General features: G+C 34.4%; 1 protein-coding gene and 1 pseudogene across 7 annotated transcripts in view; one reads left to right on the top strand and one right to left on the bottom strand.

Moving 5' to 3' along the window:
* Nucleotides 1-20,986, bottom strand: part of OXR1 (oxidation resistance 1) — a 489,515-nt gene that overhangs the window by 47,224 nt on the left and 421,305 nt on the right. For all 7 annotated transcript variants that reach the window (XM_034966478.4, XM_057303073.2, XM_034966479.4 and 4 more), the window contains 2 exons: nucleotides 12,280-12,429; nucleotides 2,330-2,514 (listed from right to left, as the gene is read on the bottom strand). In XM_034966478.4, the coding sequence (XP_034822369.1) occupies nucleotides 2,330-2,514; nucleotides 12,280-12,429 (335 nt within the window). The remainder of the gene's footprint in view (nucleotides 1-2,329; nucleotides 2,515-12,279; nucleotides 12,430-20,986) is intronic.
* LOC134730999 (transgelin-2-like) lies at nucleotides 7,360-10,361 on the top strand (annotated as a pseudogene).

The following is a 20,986-nucleotide window of genomic DNA, read 5'->3' as shown; positions in this document are numbered from 1 at the left end:
CTTTGTCTTGTTCCGCTTTTCAGTATTTTCCAATTTTTCTGCAACAAGTATGAATAATTTCTATAACTAGGATGGATAAATTTTTGAAGTATTAATTAGTTGAAGTCAATATCTCTGCTGCCTTTGTATCTGATTCATCTTAAACAAGAATCTAGTTTGTTATTAAATATACAATAGTGTCATCTACTGGTGATGCACTCATACTGCATCTATAGGGTGTTGGAACCGGGCAAAAGTTTTGAGAAATTTTATCTGTACATTTAAAGAATTAGAAGACCCTTAGGTAAGAGATAAATATAACAAACGTGACAGGATATATATTTAGAAAAGTGCTATACTCTTCAGATTTAATATGCTGAAAGGCTAAACATTTATGTCAATGATGTTACTACTGTTGAATGTAATACCATAATAATACCTTTGAAATCAACCTCCCAAGGAGCATAAGACAGAAGAAAAGCAGTCAAATCTTATACCTCATTTTTGGCATACATTTGTTTTATTTATCTAATTTTATGCCAAATATTGTTTTTAATCAATCCATAAGGCAGAATTTAAAGATATTTCTTTTTGAAGAAATTTCTTTAAATATTTAAATCCAGGTGACACTTTCCAGCTGACAATGAATGACAAAACAGTGATTTGAAAGGGAAGAGCTATACAGCATCCTTGTAGAACAGTGATGGATTGTTCAGAATAAGAGAACCCCAAAGTACCATATTGCAAATGGAAAAGGACAAAGCCAGGCATCGTGGCTCACACCTATAATCTCAGCACTTTGGCAGGCCTACGCCAGTGTATCACTTGAGGTCAGGGGTTTGAGACCAACCTGGCCAACATGATGAAACCCCGTCTCTACTAAAAATACAAAAATTAGCCAGATGTGGTGGCAGGTGTCTGTATTCTCAGCTACTCAGAAGGCTAAGGCAGGAGAACTGCTTGAACCCAGGAGGTGGATGTTGCAGATCGTGCTACTGCATTCCAGCCTGGGTGATAGAGCGAGACTCCATCTCAAAAAAAAAAAAAAAAAAAAAAGAAGAAAGAAAAAGAAAAAGAAAGAAAAGGAGGACAACAGAATCTCACCAATGACTCTCTCTCTCTCTCTCCATATATATATATATATCCTTCCTCTTCTTTGAATGTAATCCTTCACTCTTTTACCTTTGTCTCATTCCATTATCCACCTCCCAATAATCCTTATTTGCTGAAACTGGCCTTGGATGATGATCTACAAATATAACTAATACAGAGGATACTAACACCTTCTAGGAATTATCTGCAGCTCTAAAGATTAGTCTACCAAGTCAAAATAATATCTGTTGGGTGGAAGGTACAGTGGAGACTTTTGAGCAAAGGATTTTATTCTGTCACGGATATTCTACCAATTCATTTAGTCTTCCTCAGAAACAAAAATAATTTGTGCCTTTTTTCCTTTGTAAGTTGCTCTGCCCCACAAGGTTAATTTTAAAACAGCTATCATTCCTGTGGGTTAATACAGGGATATAAATATCAGTATCAGTTAAAGTGAAGACAATTTTAAAATGTTGGTAGTCATGTATGAAGGAATGAGGAGGTTATTTCCTAGTACATATCAATTTCCTTCCTTGCTACTTCTCCTTCCTTTCTTTTTATACCTATCTTTTATCTTTTTCTCCTTTTATTTCCCATTCCTCCTTTTCTTTCTGGCCATTACTTTGGACAAGCATATTACTTTCAAAAGCTGTGTCCAAACTGTAGTCTCACAGTTATCTTAACATATCACACAAATCCTCTGACCAGTATATTCCAAAGTTAACTCTTTATATTTGAGCAAGTTGTGGGTTTTCTTCCCTGTACTTTACACTGTATTTTATACTGGGAGAGAAGATTGCAAACATATAAATCAATCAATTAAAAAAAAAAAGCTGTCTTGCCCACAGCAATGTCAGCTCTTTGCTCATGTGGCCTCTCTCAAATCACAGCTCTTCAGTCACTTCCAAGGGAAATTTGAAAACTATCCCAACAGTGATTGCTCACAGGGGTAATTTAGAAGACTGGAAGCTGTGTCTGAATAAAAAGGCTGGTAAACACTGAATTAAATGGGCACTATAGGTTACTTTTCAAATATCTGGTTCTCTGACCACATACACAAATACAAATCTAAGATAATTCATAACTATCCCAGGTGCAAATTAAGAATAATCTTCTCAATAATGCATATATTTTTGTTTCATTATTGACAAAATAAAAGGCAGTTATAAGAAAACTAGTAAAAATAGTTAAGGTATTAGACAAGGGTCAACTATCTAGATACAATAAAGTTGCAAAGGAATATAAATATCACTCTTACATGGGTAAAGATTCCTTTATTTTGCTATCCAAAATTTCTTTGTACATTGCAGCTGACATCACCTCTTCCATTGGACACATGATGCCATATTCCTCACAGCCATTCTCTTGAACCAAAGGGTCAGTTTTATGTGGATCAAACATTATATTATTTGGTGTAACTAGCAGCACACCACTGACTGTGCCCTAAGGTGAAAAAAGAAAGTAACATTTAATCCTCAAGGTTGATATTTCAAAAATTATCTAGCTATTTTTACTAATTTTCTTCTGATGTTAGGCCATATATAAAAATAGTACACTCAGGAACTGCGGCATTCTCATGAAACCATTTTTATTAAAACCCAAGTTTTCCCAGTAAATTCTCCTCTTTAGGAGAGGTAGAATATCATATTCCCCCAAAGACAATCAAGTAAGGATATAAAATTTGCAAACTGAGTAAAATACTGAGTTACCTCATATCAGAAAGGTAACTTCAGTAAGGTAAGAAGTGCCACCTTTTATGTTAATTTGCATACTGCTTCCTGTGTTATTCCCTCACTACAAGTACCAAATACAGTGTCATGTATACAGTGCAGACTCAATAAATAATGTTGATAATATTATAAAAGGAAAAGAGTATAATATCTTTAAAACATCTCTTTAAAAAATCTGTTTCCACTTGACTCTGCTACTACCTAGATTTGTGACCTTGGGCAAGGAGTCTCTGGGCTTATTTCTTCATCTGTAAAATTAAGTAGATTATATGACATCTAAAGTATATAGTGTATATATACTTTTAACTCACCATGAAAAGCTATAAAATTTTAAATATATTTATATAAATAGTGATACAGGGCAGGCATGGTGGCTTACGCCTGTAATCCCAGCACTTTGGGAGGCCAAGGTGGGTGGATCACTTGAGGCCAGGAGTTCCTGGCCAACATGGTGAAACCCCATCTCTACTAAAAAACACAAACTAGCTGGGCCTGGTGGCATGTGCCTGTAATCCCAGCTACTTGGGAGGCTTAGGCATGCAAATTGCTCGAACCCATGAGGCAGAGGTTGCAGTGAGCTGAAATCACACCACTGCACTCCAGCCTGGGCAACAGAGTGAGACTCCATCTCAAAAAAATAAAATAAAATAAATAAATAAATAGTGATACAAATCTTAAAAGTTTAACCTTCTTACTTTATAAATGAGCAAACTAGGGTCCACAGGCAGCTGATCATACTAACATGAATATTTATTGAATACTTTATATGTACCATGCTTTATATGCATATTGCTTATTTGATCTTCACAATCATAGCTCTGAGATGGGTAAAACCATTTCCATTTTACTGATAGAGAAACTAATGGTGAGAAACACCTGGAAACTTGTCCTAAACAGCTAGGATTTGAAGTCCAGTTAGTTCATGCTTTATGCTATATATAATTCCTCTGTATCCAAGTCACAAACCATAATCACTCCAAGGGTGCAACATTCCTTAATTTCATTTTCAAATTTTCAGTCCACTATATATCCTGTAACTGTAAAAATGAAGAGCCAGAAAGAATTTAAAAAATAAACTAAATAGCTTCTTATCCAAAGAAAAAGAAAAACTCAAATCCTGATTGATTTGGCATCACATCCTCCTCCCAAGTCCATATTCAGCTCTGTGAATTCACCTGGTTTAACTTTAAGAATATAAAAATTAAGTTATGGCAGATATTGCTTTTAAAAATGATAAAATAAAAAGTAAATCTACAGAAAATGGTCATCCAATCACAAGTGAAAAAAAGCTACTGCGGATGTTCAAGATCATATACAGTTAATGCACACAATATTGGAGAGAAGAGTATATGTGTGTGTGCAGTTTGGTGAGGGAGAGGGAATCCATATGAAACTCTGAATAGCACCTCTTTTAGTTGAGGACGTGGACCACCTAAATAAGGAGTAACTTTATATAAACTACAGCCTATTTCTCTTTCAATTAATATTTTAATGAGATCCATACACATCAGTTTGTATTCCTGGGTCACATACCAACTCAAGTCAATGAGAGATGGTAAAGTACATTGTAGAGAACATTTACATTGTCAAGGATAATCCAAGATGTAGATAATCAAGGATAGAGCATATTTGATATTAAAAAAAAAACAACTTTAAAGGTTTCTGATCTTTCATAACTTTCTCTCTCCCATCTTCTGTAAACTTATTTGAGAAAGGAAACCAAGCAATCAACTAGAAATAAAAAAAATCAAGCTCTAAATTCTCTGAAACACTTAAGGTTACTCTCCATTTCATAAATTTCACTTTTGCATTAGTTTTAACCAATTATTTGGTTCACTAGCATAATACTACATTTTATCTTTTAGGAAGATTTTCACAAAGACAGTGATAACTAGCTATGTATGACAGAAAAGCCTCAGTATACTGATAATGCTTTTAATTCTCTATATACCTTAATACCTTAATCCTAGTACTGTAACTATACAAATCATTTGAAAAGCATCTCAAAACCATGAGTCTACTTTTTGGATTAGAAAGAGTTTGAAGTCCTACCCACTAGACTGATCAATCTGCTAATGTTACTTTCCAGGAATCTCCCTTATGTGCTATTACTAAAAAGACACACTGATATATTCTTTAAGTTTCTTTCCCTCTGCTACACACTCAAAGTTCCCATACAGCTGGGGCTTTCTGCGGTAATCTGTTAGACGTCATTCTCCATAAATCAAGAGTTTGCCAAGAGAAAGATTTCTTCAACATAAAATTCATGAAAATGTCTTGAAAAAGTAAATTCTCAAATTCATTTGATCAAGTTGAAAATCATAAACTTATACCAAAGCACTCCCACCTCATTATTTTTAAAATATTTCATAACTCCTACATATTATCAGCATTATGTTAAGACTATTATGAGCAAGACGTTTTCAATTAAAGTATCTACTTAATCCACATGAACTTCAGAAACTTTAAGCACAGATTATTCTTTTGTATTAACAACTTCCATTTCCTTACGTGCAATTACCTGACTAATCTTCTAAAGAGAAATTATTTCTATTAGAAAATAAAGTAAAAAAAATAAAGTCTATCTGCAAAAGAAAAATTACCACTTACATTACAATATTTCTGCAAATACTAAGAGATAAAATCATTATAATTGGGAATCCATCCTAGCAAAGAGAAAAGCTTGTACTGATATTTTTTCAGTCTTACATCCACAATAACTTAGCCATTATAGTTATTGTTAATAAGTTTCCATAATTGTTACATAAATAATCTTTTGTATAATCAACTTGTAGGAAGATGAAAAAAGAAAAAACGACTTCCATGAGAAAGCACCACTTCCTGCTTATCTCCTTTTGTGCAGCAGAATGCACAGAACCAGCCTATAACAAGGGATTACGTTCCAAAAACACTAGGCTGCAGATCATTCCTAATCCTGCCAATGGCCTTATCTTTGCTTTGATCTTTAAATAAAATTTTTATTCAGATATCAAATGAACTTCTGCTTCTAGTCAAGAACTAATGCTGCCTAAAACTACAATAAACACACACATGCATACACACACCAAACTTACACGAACAAAATATGTGACATAATATTTTCAGACACCGGAATGCTAGGCAATGATACCTGAATAAGGAGAAACACATAAGATCAGCTCTTTGATTACCCAAGCATACTGGGTGGAGAAAGTTTCCAGTCCACAGGCAGAGAAAAAACAAGCAAAACAAACAAACAACCCAGAAATGAGCACTGTCCAGTGAGAAAGCTTTAGAGGTCTACAAAGGGTTCCCTTCCAGCTTTGAACTGAGTACTGATTACCACCTACATGTATCGCAGCTATCCAACCATAAGAAGAGAGTACTTGAAAGGAGCAGAAGAATCAATAGTCAGCGTCCACACAGTAAGAATAGTTTGTGTTCTCACTAAACATTAAAGCAAAAAAAAATCTTGTATTTACAAAGCCTCAGAATACTTACAAGTGTATTATTGTCTTAGTAAGGAGAAAAATTAGCTACACACTAAAGGCTATTCTGGTCCTAACAAAACTTATGAACAAGCCATTACCAAGTGATCATCAAAGAAATAAAAGCCACAATAGGATCAAGAAATAACTGTGTCCCAGATAAAAAGTGCAAGAATATACATAGGAATACAAAAATATTCAGTATCCAATTACATAAAATTCATGATGTCTGGTAGCCAATCAAAAATTACCAGGCATGTAAATAAACAGAAAAAAATGAACCACATTAAAGAGAAAAATCAATAAACGCAAACAGACCCAGAAGTAACAGAGATGAAAGAACTGGTACAAAAAAAAAGACGTTAAAACAATTATTATAACCATATTCAACAATATAGAAGATTATACACAGTATGGATATGGAAAATATAAGGGACCCAGTATGAACTTACAGGGAGAAAAATTGCAATGTGTGAGATGAAATATGCTGGATAGGATTAAGAGTAGATTAGCCATGGCAGAAAAAAAATTGGTGAATTTAAAAACAAGCAATTAAAATTATCCAAAATGAAAAGAGAAGGAAAAAAGTGAATGGAGTATGAGGGAGCTGTGAGACCCAATGTTAAGTAGCCTAAAATATGCAGAATTGGAGTTCCCAAAGAAGAGGAAAGAGAGGATGGGAGACAAAAAATATTGGAAGAAATCTGGTCAAATATTTTCCAAATTTGGCATGAACTATAAACCTAAAGAACCAAGCTAAAGGAACCCCCAGCAAAACAAATAGAAAAAAATACACCAGGGCACATCCTAATAAAATTGCTCAAAATCAGTGATAAATAGAACATCTTAAGTGCAACCAAAGATAGACACATTTTTTAACAGAACACCAAACATAAAAATAATGCAAGACTTCACTTTAGAAAAACACAAGCCAGAAAACAATGGAGTAAATTTTTAAAGTTCTGAAAAGAAATAAAACCTCATCAACTGAAAATTCTGTCTAGTGAAAATATCCTTTGAAAATGAAGAGGATATCTGGGTAGAAAATAAGCATATAAGAAGAAGCTCGGCAGCTGCAGCCCTTGCCTTGAGTGAGTGTGCCGCTCTCCAGCCCACTTGAACGCTCCCCGCAGCCACCGCCACCCATTGGAATGGCCAACAGGGGACCTGCATATGGCCTGAGCCGGGAGGTGCAGCAGAAGATTGAGAAACAGTATGATGCAGATCTGGAGCAGATCCTGATCCAGTGGATCACCACCCAGTGCCGAAAGGATGTGGGCCGGTCCCAGCCTGGACGCGAGAACTTCCAGAACTGGCTCAAGGATGGCACGGTGTTATGTGAGCTCATTAATGCACTGTACCCCAAGGGGCAGGTCCCAGTAAAGAAGATCCAGGCCTCCACCATGGCCTTCAAGCAGATGGAGCAGATCTCTCAGTTCCTGCAAGCAGCTGAGCGCTATGGCATTAACACCACTGACATCTTCCAAACTGTGGACCTCTGGGAAGGAAAGAACATGGCCTGTGTGCAGCGGACGCTGAGGAATCTGGGTGGGCTGGCAGTAGCCTGGGATGATGGGCTCTTCTCTGCGGATCCCAACTGGTTCCCTAAGAAATCCAAGGAGAATCCTCGGAACTTCTCGGATAACCAGCTGCAAGAGGGCAAGAACGTGATCGGGCTACAGATGGGGAGCGTCTCAGGCAGGCATGACTGGCTACGGGATGCCGCGCCAGATCCTTTGATCCCACCCCAGGCCTTGCCCCTGCCCTCCCACGAGCGGTTAATATACATGTAGATATATATTTTAGCAGTGACATTCCCAGAGAGCCCCAGAGCTCTTAAGCTCCCTTCTGTCAGGGTGAGGGGTTCAGCCTGTCCTATCACCTCTGAGGTGCCTGTTGGCAGCCTCTCCCCCGTGCTTACTAATACATTCCCCTCCCCATACCCATCAAAACTGGACCAACTGGCCTCTTCTTTTCCCCTGGGACCAAAATTTAGGGGCCTCAGTCCCTCACCGCCATGCCCTGGCCTGTTCTGTCTCTCCTTTTTCCCCCTGGCCTGTTCTGTCTCTGAGCTCTGTGCCCTCCGTTCATTCCATGGCTGGGAGTCAGTGATGCTGCCCCTGCCTTCTGATGCTGGACTGGCCTTGCTTCTACAAGTACGCTTCTCCCACAGCTGTGGCTGCAGGAACTTAATTTATAGGGAGGAGCCTGTGGCAGCTGCTGCCCCAGCCACAGCTGCACTGACTGTGCTCACCACACATCTGGGGCAGCCTTCCCTGGCAGAGGCCCTCGTGGCTTCTCATTTTCCATTCGCTTCACTGTGGCTAAGGGGTGGGGTGAGGGGACGGAGAGGGAGGGCTGCCTACCATGGTCTGGGGCTTGAGGAAGATGAGTTTGTCGATTTAAAGAATTTGTCATTTCTGAATGGAAAAAAAAAAGACGCTTAATATAATATGCCATTAGAGAATTTCTAATTAACACAGTGAGATATTACTACTACGGATCTATTAGAATGGCTGAAGTCTAAAACACTGAAAACATCAAATGCTGGTGAGGCTGTGGAATAGGGATTCCCATTGCTTATTGGATACAAAATAGCACAGGTCCTTTGGAGGAGAGTTCTTCAGTTTCTTACTAAGCTAACAATGGTCTTACCATACCATCCAGTAATCATGATTCTTGATATTTTACCTGAGATGAAAACTTACCACACAAAACCTGCACATGAATGTTTAAAGTAGCTTCATTTACAAGTGCCAAAACTTAAGAGTGATCAAGATGTCACTTAATAGGGGAATGGATAAACTACAGTACATCCACTCAGTGGAATATTCAGTAATATTAGTAAAAAGAATTAAGGTGTCAATCCGCAAAAGACATGGAGGAATCTTAAACACACATTGCTAAGTGAAAGAAGCCAATATGAATTCATTCAATCATACTCTATGATTCCAACTATATGACACTCTAAAAAAAGGCAAAACTATAGAGAGAGTAAGACGACCATTAATTATCAGGAGTTCAGGGAAAGAAAGGGAAGGAGGGATGAACAGGTGGTGCATAGAGGATTTTCAGCCCAATGAAACTAATCTGGTAATACTGTAATGATAGATAAATGTCACTATACATTTGTTATAGCCCACAGAATATACAACAAGAGAGAATCTTATGGGCTTTCCTTGGTGCCTGAATACTGCTTCATTGATTGAAACAAATATAGCACACAAAAGCAAGATGTTAATAAGGGAAACTGGGGAAAGGGGGAGAGTATAAATATGAATTCTAATTTCTGCTCAATTCTTCCGTCCATTTAAAACTGCTCTAAAAATGAAAGTATATTAATTAAAAAAAATTCAATGGACCAAAAAAAGATAAAATGGCATAAAATTTAAAAGTTAGGGATCCTTTTTTATAAACACACATATAATTTTGAAAATGTACATAAACGTGCCGGGTGCGGTAGCTCACGCCTGTAACCCCAGCACTTTGGGAGGCTGAGGCAGGCGGATCACGAGGTCAGCAGTTCGAGACCAGCCTGGCCAACATGGTAAAACCCCCTCTCTACTAAAAAAATACAAAAATTAGCCAGACGTGGTGGCGTGTGCCTGTAGTCCCAGCTACTCAGGAGGCTGAGGCAGGAGAATTGCTTGAACCTGGGAGGCGGAGGTTGCAGTGAGCTGAGATCAGGCCACCGCACTCCAGCCTGGGCAACAGAGTGAGATTCTGTCTCGGAGAAAAAAAAAAAAAAAAGAAAATATACATAAACATGACAGTAACATTTAATAAAATAAGGAGAAACATAGACTTTTTCAAGGCAAATAAACACTGAAAGAATTTATCACTAGCTGACCTACACTGTAAGAAATTTAGAAGTCCCTAAATAAAAGGAAAAATGATACAAATGGAAATCTGCAACTATAAAAAAGGAATGACAAGTGTAGGGAATAAGTAAGTGGATAAATATAATAGACTTTACCCTTATTTTAAAAATTATTTTAAATTAACTTTTTAAAGCAAAAATAATAATGAATTGTGTTTATAACATGTAGAAATAAGAGGTGTTATGATAAGAACACAAAGGCTGGAAGGGGGAAATAAAAGTGTACTGTTGTAAGGTGTGTGTACTATATGTAAAGTGGCATATATAATGCTACTTAAAGTGAGAATGTGACATATTAAAGATATATATCATACTATACATGTAAATATATATATTTTATATATTAAATATATATATAAATATATATATTAAATATAAAAATATATTTATATATTAAATATATATATTTATATATATAAATATATAAACATATTTATGTATTAAATATCTATAAATATATTTATATATATTAAATATATATAAATATATTTATATATTAAATATATAAAAATATATTTATATATTAAATATATAAAAATATATTTATATATATTTATATATTAAATATATAAATAAATATTTATATATTAAATATATTTATAAATATATTTAATTATAAATGTATGGCAAAAACAGATAAATAAAACTGAAAGGCAAAAACAGATAAATCCACAATAACAGTGAGATAGTTCAAAATTCTTCTATCAACAACTGATAGACAGAAAATCAGAAATACAGGACACTATCACTCAATTTGATTTGATTGACACGTGTGGAATATTCCACCCAACACAAATATAATGTGTCTTTTACAGTGCACACATTACATTTATTAAAACATACGATATTCTAGACCATAAAACAGATCTAAATAAAGCCTTCAAATAGTAGTATGTTCTCTGATCACACAGAATTGAATTAGAAATTAGTAAAAGACAGTTATCTAGAAAAATAAAACACTCTCAAATGGGTCAAAGAAGAAATCAAGAGAAAATAAAGTAAATGAAAATGAAAACACAACATTTAAAACAATATTTAGGGCAAAATGCATACCACTAAATGCTTATTATGTGTTTCAAATACTCATAAATTTATGAATTATACTACAAAGAAACAGTTCTCATGTGTGACTTCTAAAGGCAGTATCATGTTATAGACATTTTTTGAGCAAAACCTGGAGTTTATTTTCCAACTCTATTACTTTACTATATTCTCTTTTCAGATTAGAAGTTTTTGCTTAGAAAAGCAACAAAGTGAAGCAGACAAAATAGATTCTGGGCTGGGTGCGGTGGCTCACACCTGTAATCCCCAGCACTTTGGGAAGCCGAGGCAAGTGGATCACCTGAGGTTAGGAGTTTAAGACCAGCCTGACCAACATGGTGAAACCCTGTCTCTACTAAAAATACAAAAAGTTAGCCAGATGTGGTGGTGAGTGCCTATAACCCCAGCTACTCAGGAGGCTCAGGCAGGAGAATTGCTTGAACCCAGGAGGCAGAGGTTGCAGTGAGCCGAGATCACGCCATTGCACTCCAGCCTGGCTGATAAGAGCAAAACTTCGTCTCAAAAAAAAAAAAAAAAAAAAAAGATTCTGACTAGGTTTGAATTCTGGCCATTATAGAGAGATCTTGGACCTATTACCCTTTCCTATGAACCTTTCCTGTTTTGTTTTTCCCTGTGGAAAAGAAATATGACTGCCTATTTCACAGGATTGTTTTGAATTGATAAAATAATTAAGATACCTCAAATACTCTCTGGCATATAGTAGGTACTCAATAAATACTAGATATCTTCCTATTTGTGTGCTATACTAGTTATACAGAAGTTCACACTCCACACAGTACCTGGCAGCAGTCATTTTATTCACACTTTTGAAATATCCTACCAACAGCAACTTAGCTGTGCCTTAGTGAATTTATTTATATTCCATTACTTTTAACAATTACAACAGATCACCAGACTCTAAGTTATAAGCAACATCCATACTAACCCAAAATAATAGTATCACTAGTACCTTTCTATAATATTCAAGCATTTTCTGACATTGATGACTTAAAATGTAAATGCCAAACTATCATACATTAGTAATAACTAAAGCATGATTAAAGGTCTTCTCTAAAGTGTCATTCTTTACCTTGCCACTGGTAATATATTTGCAATTAATTTTAAGAAATTTCTCAGTAAATGCTTCCTCCTCCTCCGAAGTTGAAGATACAACTCGTGCAGGTCGAATACCAGTGAAAGTAGATGAGGGAGTTGCTTCTGTTGGATGGACATCAGGATTCTTTTTTTTTTTTTTTTAAAGGAAAGAAAAAAAAAGCAGAAAACAAAATAAAAATGAGCACACTATTAAAAAGTCAAATGAATAGCTTCCCCCAATAAGTGTTGTTTCATTTGACCACATTCTGGAAGTCAGCCCGAAATATTTTTACGTACAAATTATAGGAAAAAAGTGGCACTATTTTCATATTCAATAAAGATCACAAACACAGGTTAAACTTACATTTATAGTGATTTTTAATAGGGAGATACACATATCTATAAATTTAAAAAATAAAATAATCTGGAGAACAGTGAATACTACATCTCTTGTACCCACACCCAACACATACACACACGTGCACACACACTCAGATGCTCCTGAATTAAACCACTGACTCTGATAAGACCATATAATATAATATCCATCAGGTGCTGGGAGCAGGAAAAAGGTGGAAAGCTTACCTTAGTACCTAAGCATACAGCAGAACCCGTTCACTGGAATAGCCTTTTAAATCTCGAGCTACAGTTGATAAATCCCATTCCACTTGATCACAAGTTTCTTAACTTTTTTGGTGCTACTGACCATTCTTACAGTGAAGCCTATGAACCAGCTTCTCAGAATGTTTTGGAATGGTCAAAATAAAATATAGAATTATAAGGAAAAACAAATGGAAACAACAGAGTATTAAAACATTTTTTAAAAACAAACTAGAGGTATAGTTATATATATATGTATATATATATGTATATATATACATGTATATATATGTATATATGTATATATATGTATATATATACACATGTATATATATGTATATATGTATATATGTATATATATGTATATATATACACATGTATATATATGTATATATGTATATATGTATATATATGTATATATACATGTATATATATGTATATATATGTGTATATATATATATACACACACACACACACACATATATACGCTTCTTGGTTTTTTTTTTGTTTGTTTATTTTTTCTTCTGAGACAGAGTCTCGCTCTGTCACCCAGGCTGGAGTGTGGTGGCGCCATCTCGGCTCACTGCAAGCTCCGCTTCCTGGGTTCACGCCATTCTCCTGCCTCAGCCTCCTGAGTAGCTGGGACTATAGGCGCCCGCCACCACACCCGGCTAATTTTTTGTATTTTTAGTAGAGACGGGGTTTCACCGTGTTAGCCAGGATGGTCACGATCTCCTGACCTCATGATCTGCCCGCCTTGGCCTCCCAAAGTGCTGGGATTACAGGCATGAGCCACCACGCCCGGATATATATATGCTTCTTTATTAATATATTAAATAACACAAGATTTAGTGGTGACTCTGGACTCTGATCATTACAAGTTTGAATCCAAATTGTGATATAATGACCATGAGTAACATTTTGTGTTCTCTGTAACAATTCTAAGGTGATCTGAAAATATCTGTAAGTTCTACTGAGGACAAAGTCACAGGTATGCCAGGTATTTGCTGCTTATATGATATCCTCTTATTTTTAAAAATGTTAGAGGTCACTTAAAATTTTTTACATCTAAGTTCACAGGTCCTTTAAATACTACTCCCCACAATTCCCCCCAAAGTTTAATATTCTGTACATTGTAGGAAAGCTAGACAGATGTGTTTTAAATACTTCCAAAGGCTTTCATACCGTATGAATAAATCCACACTGCCTTGAAGAAGTTTTCATAGGAGCAAGATTCTTCAGAGCTTTGAGTTAAAATCTGTCACTTTGTAACTTCTACCTAATAGCTCTGATTTGGCATTTAGAAATAATAAATAATACTGCCTTCTCTTCAATATCATAAACCGAGATATCTGAAAAGAGCTATCAAACCTGAACATAACTTTTTCTCCCCTAATACATGGATCAAATTCCTTCAACCCATATGAGGGCAGAATTTTTACACCTCCTTTCATATATCCCACCTAAAATGTAGGGCTATATCCCGAGCACTGGGGCAGATATTCAACAAATGTTTGTTGAAGGAAGGACAGACAAATGCAAAATACTGCAAAACAACTATGTTTGATATACTACAATTTCACTGTTTTAAAAAACGTGAAATGGAATGAGATTTTAAGTTTCATGACACCGTTCAATCATTAATATCTATTAACAAAATCTTCCTCAATTTTTTCATTTTAAAATACAAATTAATAACTTTGCATTCATCCTGTTGTCTTTGGTAGTTATTATAGCTAAGAGTTTTATAGCACATATAAATTCAGTTAGCACAGATAAATAAGTGATATTAATAATAATCTCAATGATATTTATGAATACTTGTTATTTCTAAGTGTTATATGGACTATTTCATTTAGTTTTTCAATCACTCATATGAAGTATACTATGACCTTAATTTTTAATGAAACTTAAGCTTAGCCAAGTTCAATAACTTGACAAATGAGTAAGGAGCTAAGATGCAAACCTATGTTATCAACACACAAACCAGTGAGCTTAACTGTAATATTGTATCGCTTCCCTTTCAAATCTTCTACCAAACAATTCATAAATATGCTAAGAAAAAAATAGCTGATGCAGAGCTATAAGAGGGTCCCCTGCAAACTGGCAAAAAGCTATCAACAAATTTTGTGATTCCTCAATTCCCCCAAAATTGAGTTAACCGCATTAGTCACACACAAATATAAATATATGTGTGTGTATATATATATATGTATATATATGTGCACATTATCATATGCTTTCCTTAAATGAAGATATGCCTTTTTGAACAATATATGATCTCTGAGGTTACCTGAAAGTCTGAACTCAGTATCTATAGCAATACCAATTTGTCAATGTAATTCTTTTAAAAAGAATATGAGATTACCAAATGCTCAAAGCAAAGCACAAAAAAGGAGATTACTTTCAAAAAAGATCAAAGTTGTTCAGAGGAATTACCAGACCTCACCGTAACTTACATAAATGTACACTATTCAAAGTATTAGTATCTCTATGTAGATGGTTTTGAATGCTATTTTTAAACTGTGATTATTAATGCGGTGGTTTTGCAGCTCATTTGATGGCTTGCTGATGCTTCCCTGTATAATTTTGTTTTAGCCACCAGAGAAGGTCCTTAAAAATATAGAAATATAAACATCTATATCTATCTATCTAGCCTCATTATTGCCCCAAATATTCAAATGTAAAAAAGCAAAGCATTGCTAGGGCAAATGATTTACAAAAAGTTTAATAATCACCTAGAGTTATCTTTTTTTGTAGAATATATTATACAATATGATTTGTATGTTATTATAAACCATTACCATAAATGAATTAGCAACTCCAAACTGTCCACTTCCCTTCTTGCCTTGGCTTTATTGTATTTTTGCTCTTTTGCGATTGAAAATTTGTAGAAATGTTCTCTAGTAACACATAGGTAGGGCAAAGGAAGATTGAGGAGGAAAATCCATACAGGCACAGAAATACCAACATTTGTATTTACTTCATGCAACGTATATACAATATATCCTTTAAAGAAAACATTTACTTTTGAAGCAGTGTATGCTGTATTTTTCTTTCAATCCAATATATACGATGATTGCCATTTACTGTCTATAAATTATGTTCAATAATCTCTACTTCCTGGGACCAAGAACTTAAGAATGTTTAAAATCAAATACAGAATAAAATAATAAAATTAAAATATCGGGATCAATTTTTAATTCTAATTATGGAAATAATGTTTCCATCTGGAATCTAGGAAAAAAAAAACTCTCATCTAGTAATTTACCCATTTCTTGTGATGTTAAAAATACAGGGATTTCTTCTATATAAAATATTTGTTTCCTAAAATCTTCGCAAACACTAAGTCCTATTATAAAGTTTAATTTTTCAGATACTAACCATAAAATTTTGTTCTAAGAATATAAGACCAAGGTATAATTACAGCATAATCTATTAAAAAGTGCATATTAAAAAACAATTCCTTACTAAGTTGTTATTTAAAATAGGTTTAAAAGCATCAAAGCTAAATTATATGTAATAATATGAATGTAGTATATATGATTTATGTGTTATTTACACATTTGAGTGGTATTGATATTTATAGTTTTATTATAATACTATAAGCTTACATTTAATATATAAATTATATATCGCATAAGTTGTATATACTTATATTAACATTGAAGTCTAAAAGCATTAAAGTTAAAATCATAATTTAGAAAAAATTACGATTTATATATTCTATAAAAGAGATAAAACATGTTTTATATATAACATATAATATTGTATATGATAGATATTAGTGCCTTTAAGTTAAAAAATATATATTCTATATATGCACAGAGAGAAAAGAGAGGTTATGTTTGTGAATTGTTAAAGGATGTCATATGTGAAAGCAATTCCTGAAGCACAGGCGATATTTAACCTTTTCAAACTACTTTGATATTCCTAACTAAAATTGTTTTAATTTCTTGCATGTCTGCTATTACTTGTAATTAATGTCTATTTTCAGGTATACAGGCATACCACTTCAAGATGCCAATTAATTATGTGACTATCATGATTAAAAAAGAGAAGTTTTTAAAAAAGTTTTCACAATATTTCACAAATATTCACAAGCTTCCCAAAACCCTATGAGAAATTAACTTAACCCTTCAACATATCTTAAATGAAGAAAATTAACTAAACATCTCTTAAAAAATCTTACTTGACTAGAATTAGAAAGTTTTCTAAATTTCCCCTTTCCTTCAAAGACAAAAAATATAAAATTCTAGAATATAAATAAAGCTCCATAATATAAATTCTATATAATTATAATTTTATGAGGCAATGTTATGGTTTGACTGTCTCCCCCAAAATGATAATGTTAAAGCCCTAACCTCCAGTATCTCAGAATGTGACCTTATTTGAAAATAGGATTTTTCAGATGTAATTATTAATTTAAGGTAAGGTCATACATGAGTAGGGTGGGCCCTTAATCTGACTGTTTTCCTTATATAAAGTAGAGACCACCATGTGAAGACATACATACAGGAAGTAGATGGCCACTTGTCACAAGGAAGGCAGAAAGTGGTGATATATTTACAAGATAAGGAATGCCAATGATACTTGGCAAACACCAGCTAGAAGAGGCAAGAAATGATTCTCCTCTACAAGTTTCAAAAGGAGCATGGTCGTACCAATAGTCTGAATTCAGACTTCCAGCCTCCAAAACTGTATGGTAATAAATTTCTTTTGTTGTAACCCACCCAATTTGTCACCCTTTGTTATGATAATACTAGGAAACTAATATAGGTAATTAAAGAACATTTCTAAATCTTCTACATTTTTATTTTTGCTTTGGCCAAGCAAAAATTTCATGCATTACTTCCACACAGTTCTTTACTACAGACTTCCTAGTTCCTATAAATTGTGACACATATATTTAATTTAGATCATATGTCTCAGTTATAGAGTACCTGCACTTGCTAGTAGTCATCATTTCATTACTTAGGCAGTACAAAAAGTAGTTAAGAACACAACACAGAATCTAGACCTTGACTGCCAGGTTTTCAGTCTCAGTTCTACCACTTACTAACCATCATTCTTCTCTCTATGCCTTACTTTCCTCATTTTTAAAAATACAGATCATGATTATTATACCTACCTCATGGGGTTAAAGATTAATTAAAAGTCTAAAGTAATTAAAATGTTATTAAAGTGTTAAAGATTAAAATTCTGAAATGAACACAGTAAATACATAGTAAGCACTCTTTAAGTAAAAAAACAATAGCTACTGTAGCAGTATAATCACAGCCTATCCTTAAAAAGGAAGATTTAATATGCCTACATTCTATTGCTATTTTATACTTTTTCCTCTTTCCTCCTTTAGGACTTCCTAGGCCTTCCCCAGAATCTCTTAAAATTATTTTTTTTTTCAAAATTATATTGTCTTATCATCATGTGTATCCAATTCAAGTGTTATTAATATTCTATTTTTATCATATTTTAGATTGATTAGAGTATTATACCATGTTTTATCTTAAAGAGAATATGACTATCTGCATATCCCACCCTTCAATAGAGTATATTAATATAAACATAAGTACTTTAAAATTATTTCATTTTTTTCATATTACTTATTTTAAACATTTTTCCACTGAACTTCATCCTGAATATAACACATTAACAGTTTTACCCTAAAATGGCATTAGCATAATGGGTGAACTTACAGTACAAAGGAGAAAAACCAAAGGTGTACAGAACAAAAGCAGGTTTCTATATTTATTCAAAAAATGAGAGATTTAAAGAATCTTAGGAAGATGATAGTGCGAAATGGTAGCTATTACTATATCGACTTTTATAATGATTAAATATTACTTAACTCTTTGGGTCCAATTATTTATTGGGCAAGAGTAGTGTTTCTGAGTTATCATTTTCCAGCTATAAAGTAGTAATAAAAACTATGGGCTCCGAACCAAGCCCATCTGGGTTAGAATCTTAGCTTAGCTACTAGCTGAGTGACCTTAAACACAAAATAATTAACTTCTCTTCCTCTGTTTCCTCCTCTATAAAATGGATACAATACTTATTGGTCACGTACTAGAAAAAACAGATGGCACATCAAACTGAGCTTTTTTTTTTTTTGAGACAGAGTCTCACTCTGTAACCCAGGCTGAAGGGCAGTGGCGTGGCTCACTGCAACCCCCGACTCCTGGGTTCATGTGATTCTCCCACCTCAGCCTCCTGAGTGGCTGGAATTACAAGTGCCCGCCACCACACCCGGCTAATTTTTGTATTTTTAGTAAAGATGGGTTTCACCATGTTGGCCGCTCTAATCTTGAACTCCTGACCTCAAGTGATCTGCCTGCCTCGGCCTCCCAAAGTGCTGGGATTACCAGCGTGAGCCACTATGCCTGGTAGAAACTGAATAATTTTAAGAGGATTTAATTATGGAACTATTTACAAAGGTACATATGGTGTATAAAAACCCAGGGTGAACAATAACAGAAGACTCCTCTATCCCTAAAGAGGTAAGGGGGAGAAACAGATACCTAAATTTAGAGATGGCTCTGTGGAAAGGGCTGACAAAAGATAAGATGAGATGCTGAAGAATGTGGTCACTCTGGAGTAACCTTACAGGGAAGGAGCTAGGAGAATAAATATGTCCCCATCTTATTCTCTCTTTCCTTCCCTCTTATCTTCTGCAACTGCTCCAGAAAGAAAACCACCAACAGAAGCAAAAGGGCAAGAGAGAGTGCACTGATGCAGTCTACCACCCAAAGGACACTAGAGAATACAGAGTAAGTCTGGAGGGACAAACACAGAAACCCAGGCCAAGTGCCTACCTCATAAATTTGAGATAAGGAATAAATGATAATACTTTTAAAGTGCTTAGAATTATACCTGTTGCAATACTACATTTTAGCTATTTTTATGATTTTTACCATTACTTTGGTTCTATCTCCTTCTATATTTCTTCCTCCATATGTGAACAAAAAAAAGTGAAAAATAAAGAAAAAATAGTTTTCCATGGAAATTCTCAAAATGCAATATTTTTAAGTGAAAACGAATTATTACCAATGAAAGTCTTCATGCCGACAAAGCCAGGAACATATTTTTAGACTCATAGTAAACCACTACTAAGCTGGACATTCAAAAAATTTATCAGTGGTTGCTGGTAATATAAACTGACAATTTCTGGTAAAAACATATAATAACAATACTAATAGACATTATTTTAATTAGTGTAATGAAAATGTAAACTATATCTAATAAAACATAATATCCTTATTTCTAAGGGATTTATACAGCATGGGAGACATAAAACCCAATAATTAGAATATAGAAATATAGGCACTTGAGATATGCAGAAAGTCATAGAAATATTATCCTGGAGCCTGGTAATGAATATAATCCTAGGTAAAAAAAAATACAACTAAAATTTACACAATCAACTATTTTAAGAATTATTTCTAACTATTGCCCATAATCTCTTTGATGGCAGGTAAAGAGTATCATTCCATGTAAAGAGAAGTTCACAAACTCTTCTCTTACCTCTTTTTTTTTTTTTAAATTATTTTCCATTTCAATATGTTTTCAGGGAGCAGGTGTGTCTGGTTACAGGAGTAAGTTCTTTAGTGGTGATTTCTGAGATTTTGGTGCACCCAACACCTAAGCAGTGTACACTGTACCCAATGTGTAATCCTTTATTTCTCACCCTGCTCCCACCCTTTTGCCTGAGTCCCCAAAGTCCACTATATCATTCTTATGCCTTTGCATCCTCATAGCTTAGCTCCCACTTATGGGTGAGTACGTGCGATGTTTAGTTTTCCATTCCTGAGTTACTTCACTTAGAATAAGAGTCTCCAATTCCATCCAGGTTGCAGCAAATGCCATTCTTTCATTCCTTTTTATGACTGAGTAGTATTCCATGGTATATATATACCACATTTTCTTTATCCACTTGTTGATTGATGGGCATTTGGGGTGGTTCCATATTTTTGCAATTGCAAATTATGCTGCTATATACGCATGTGCAAGTATCTTTTTCATATAATGACTTCTTTTCCTCGGGGTAGATACCTAGTAGTGAGATTGCTGGATCAAATGGTAGGTGTATTTTTAGTTCTTTAAGG

This window comes from Pan paniscus, chromosome 7 (assembly GCF_029289425.2).
Source record: "Pan paniscus chromosome 7, NHGRI_mPanPan1-v2.0_pri, whole genome shotgun sequence".
NCBI lineage: Eukaryota > Metazoa > Chordata > Mammalia > Primates > Hominidae > Pan > Pan paniscus.
Note: the sequence above shows the minus strand (reverse complement) of the source record. Positions and strands in the feature narration are given on the sequence as shown.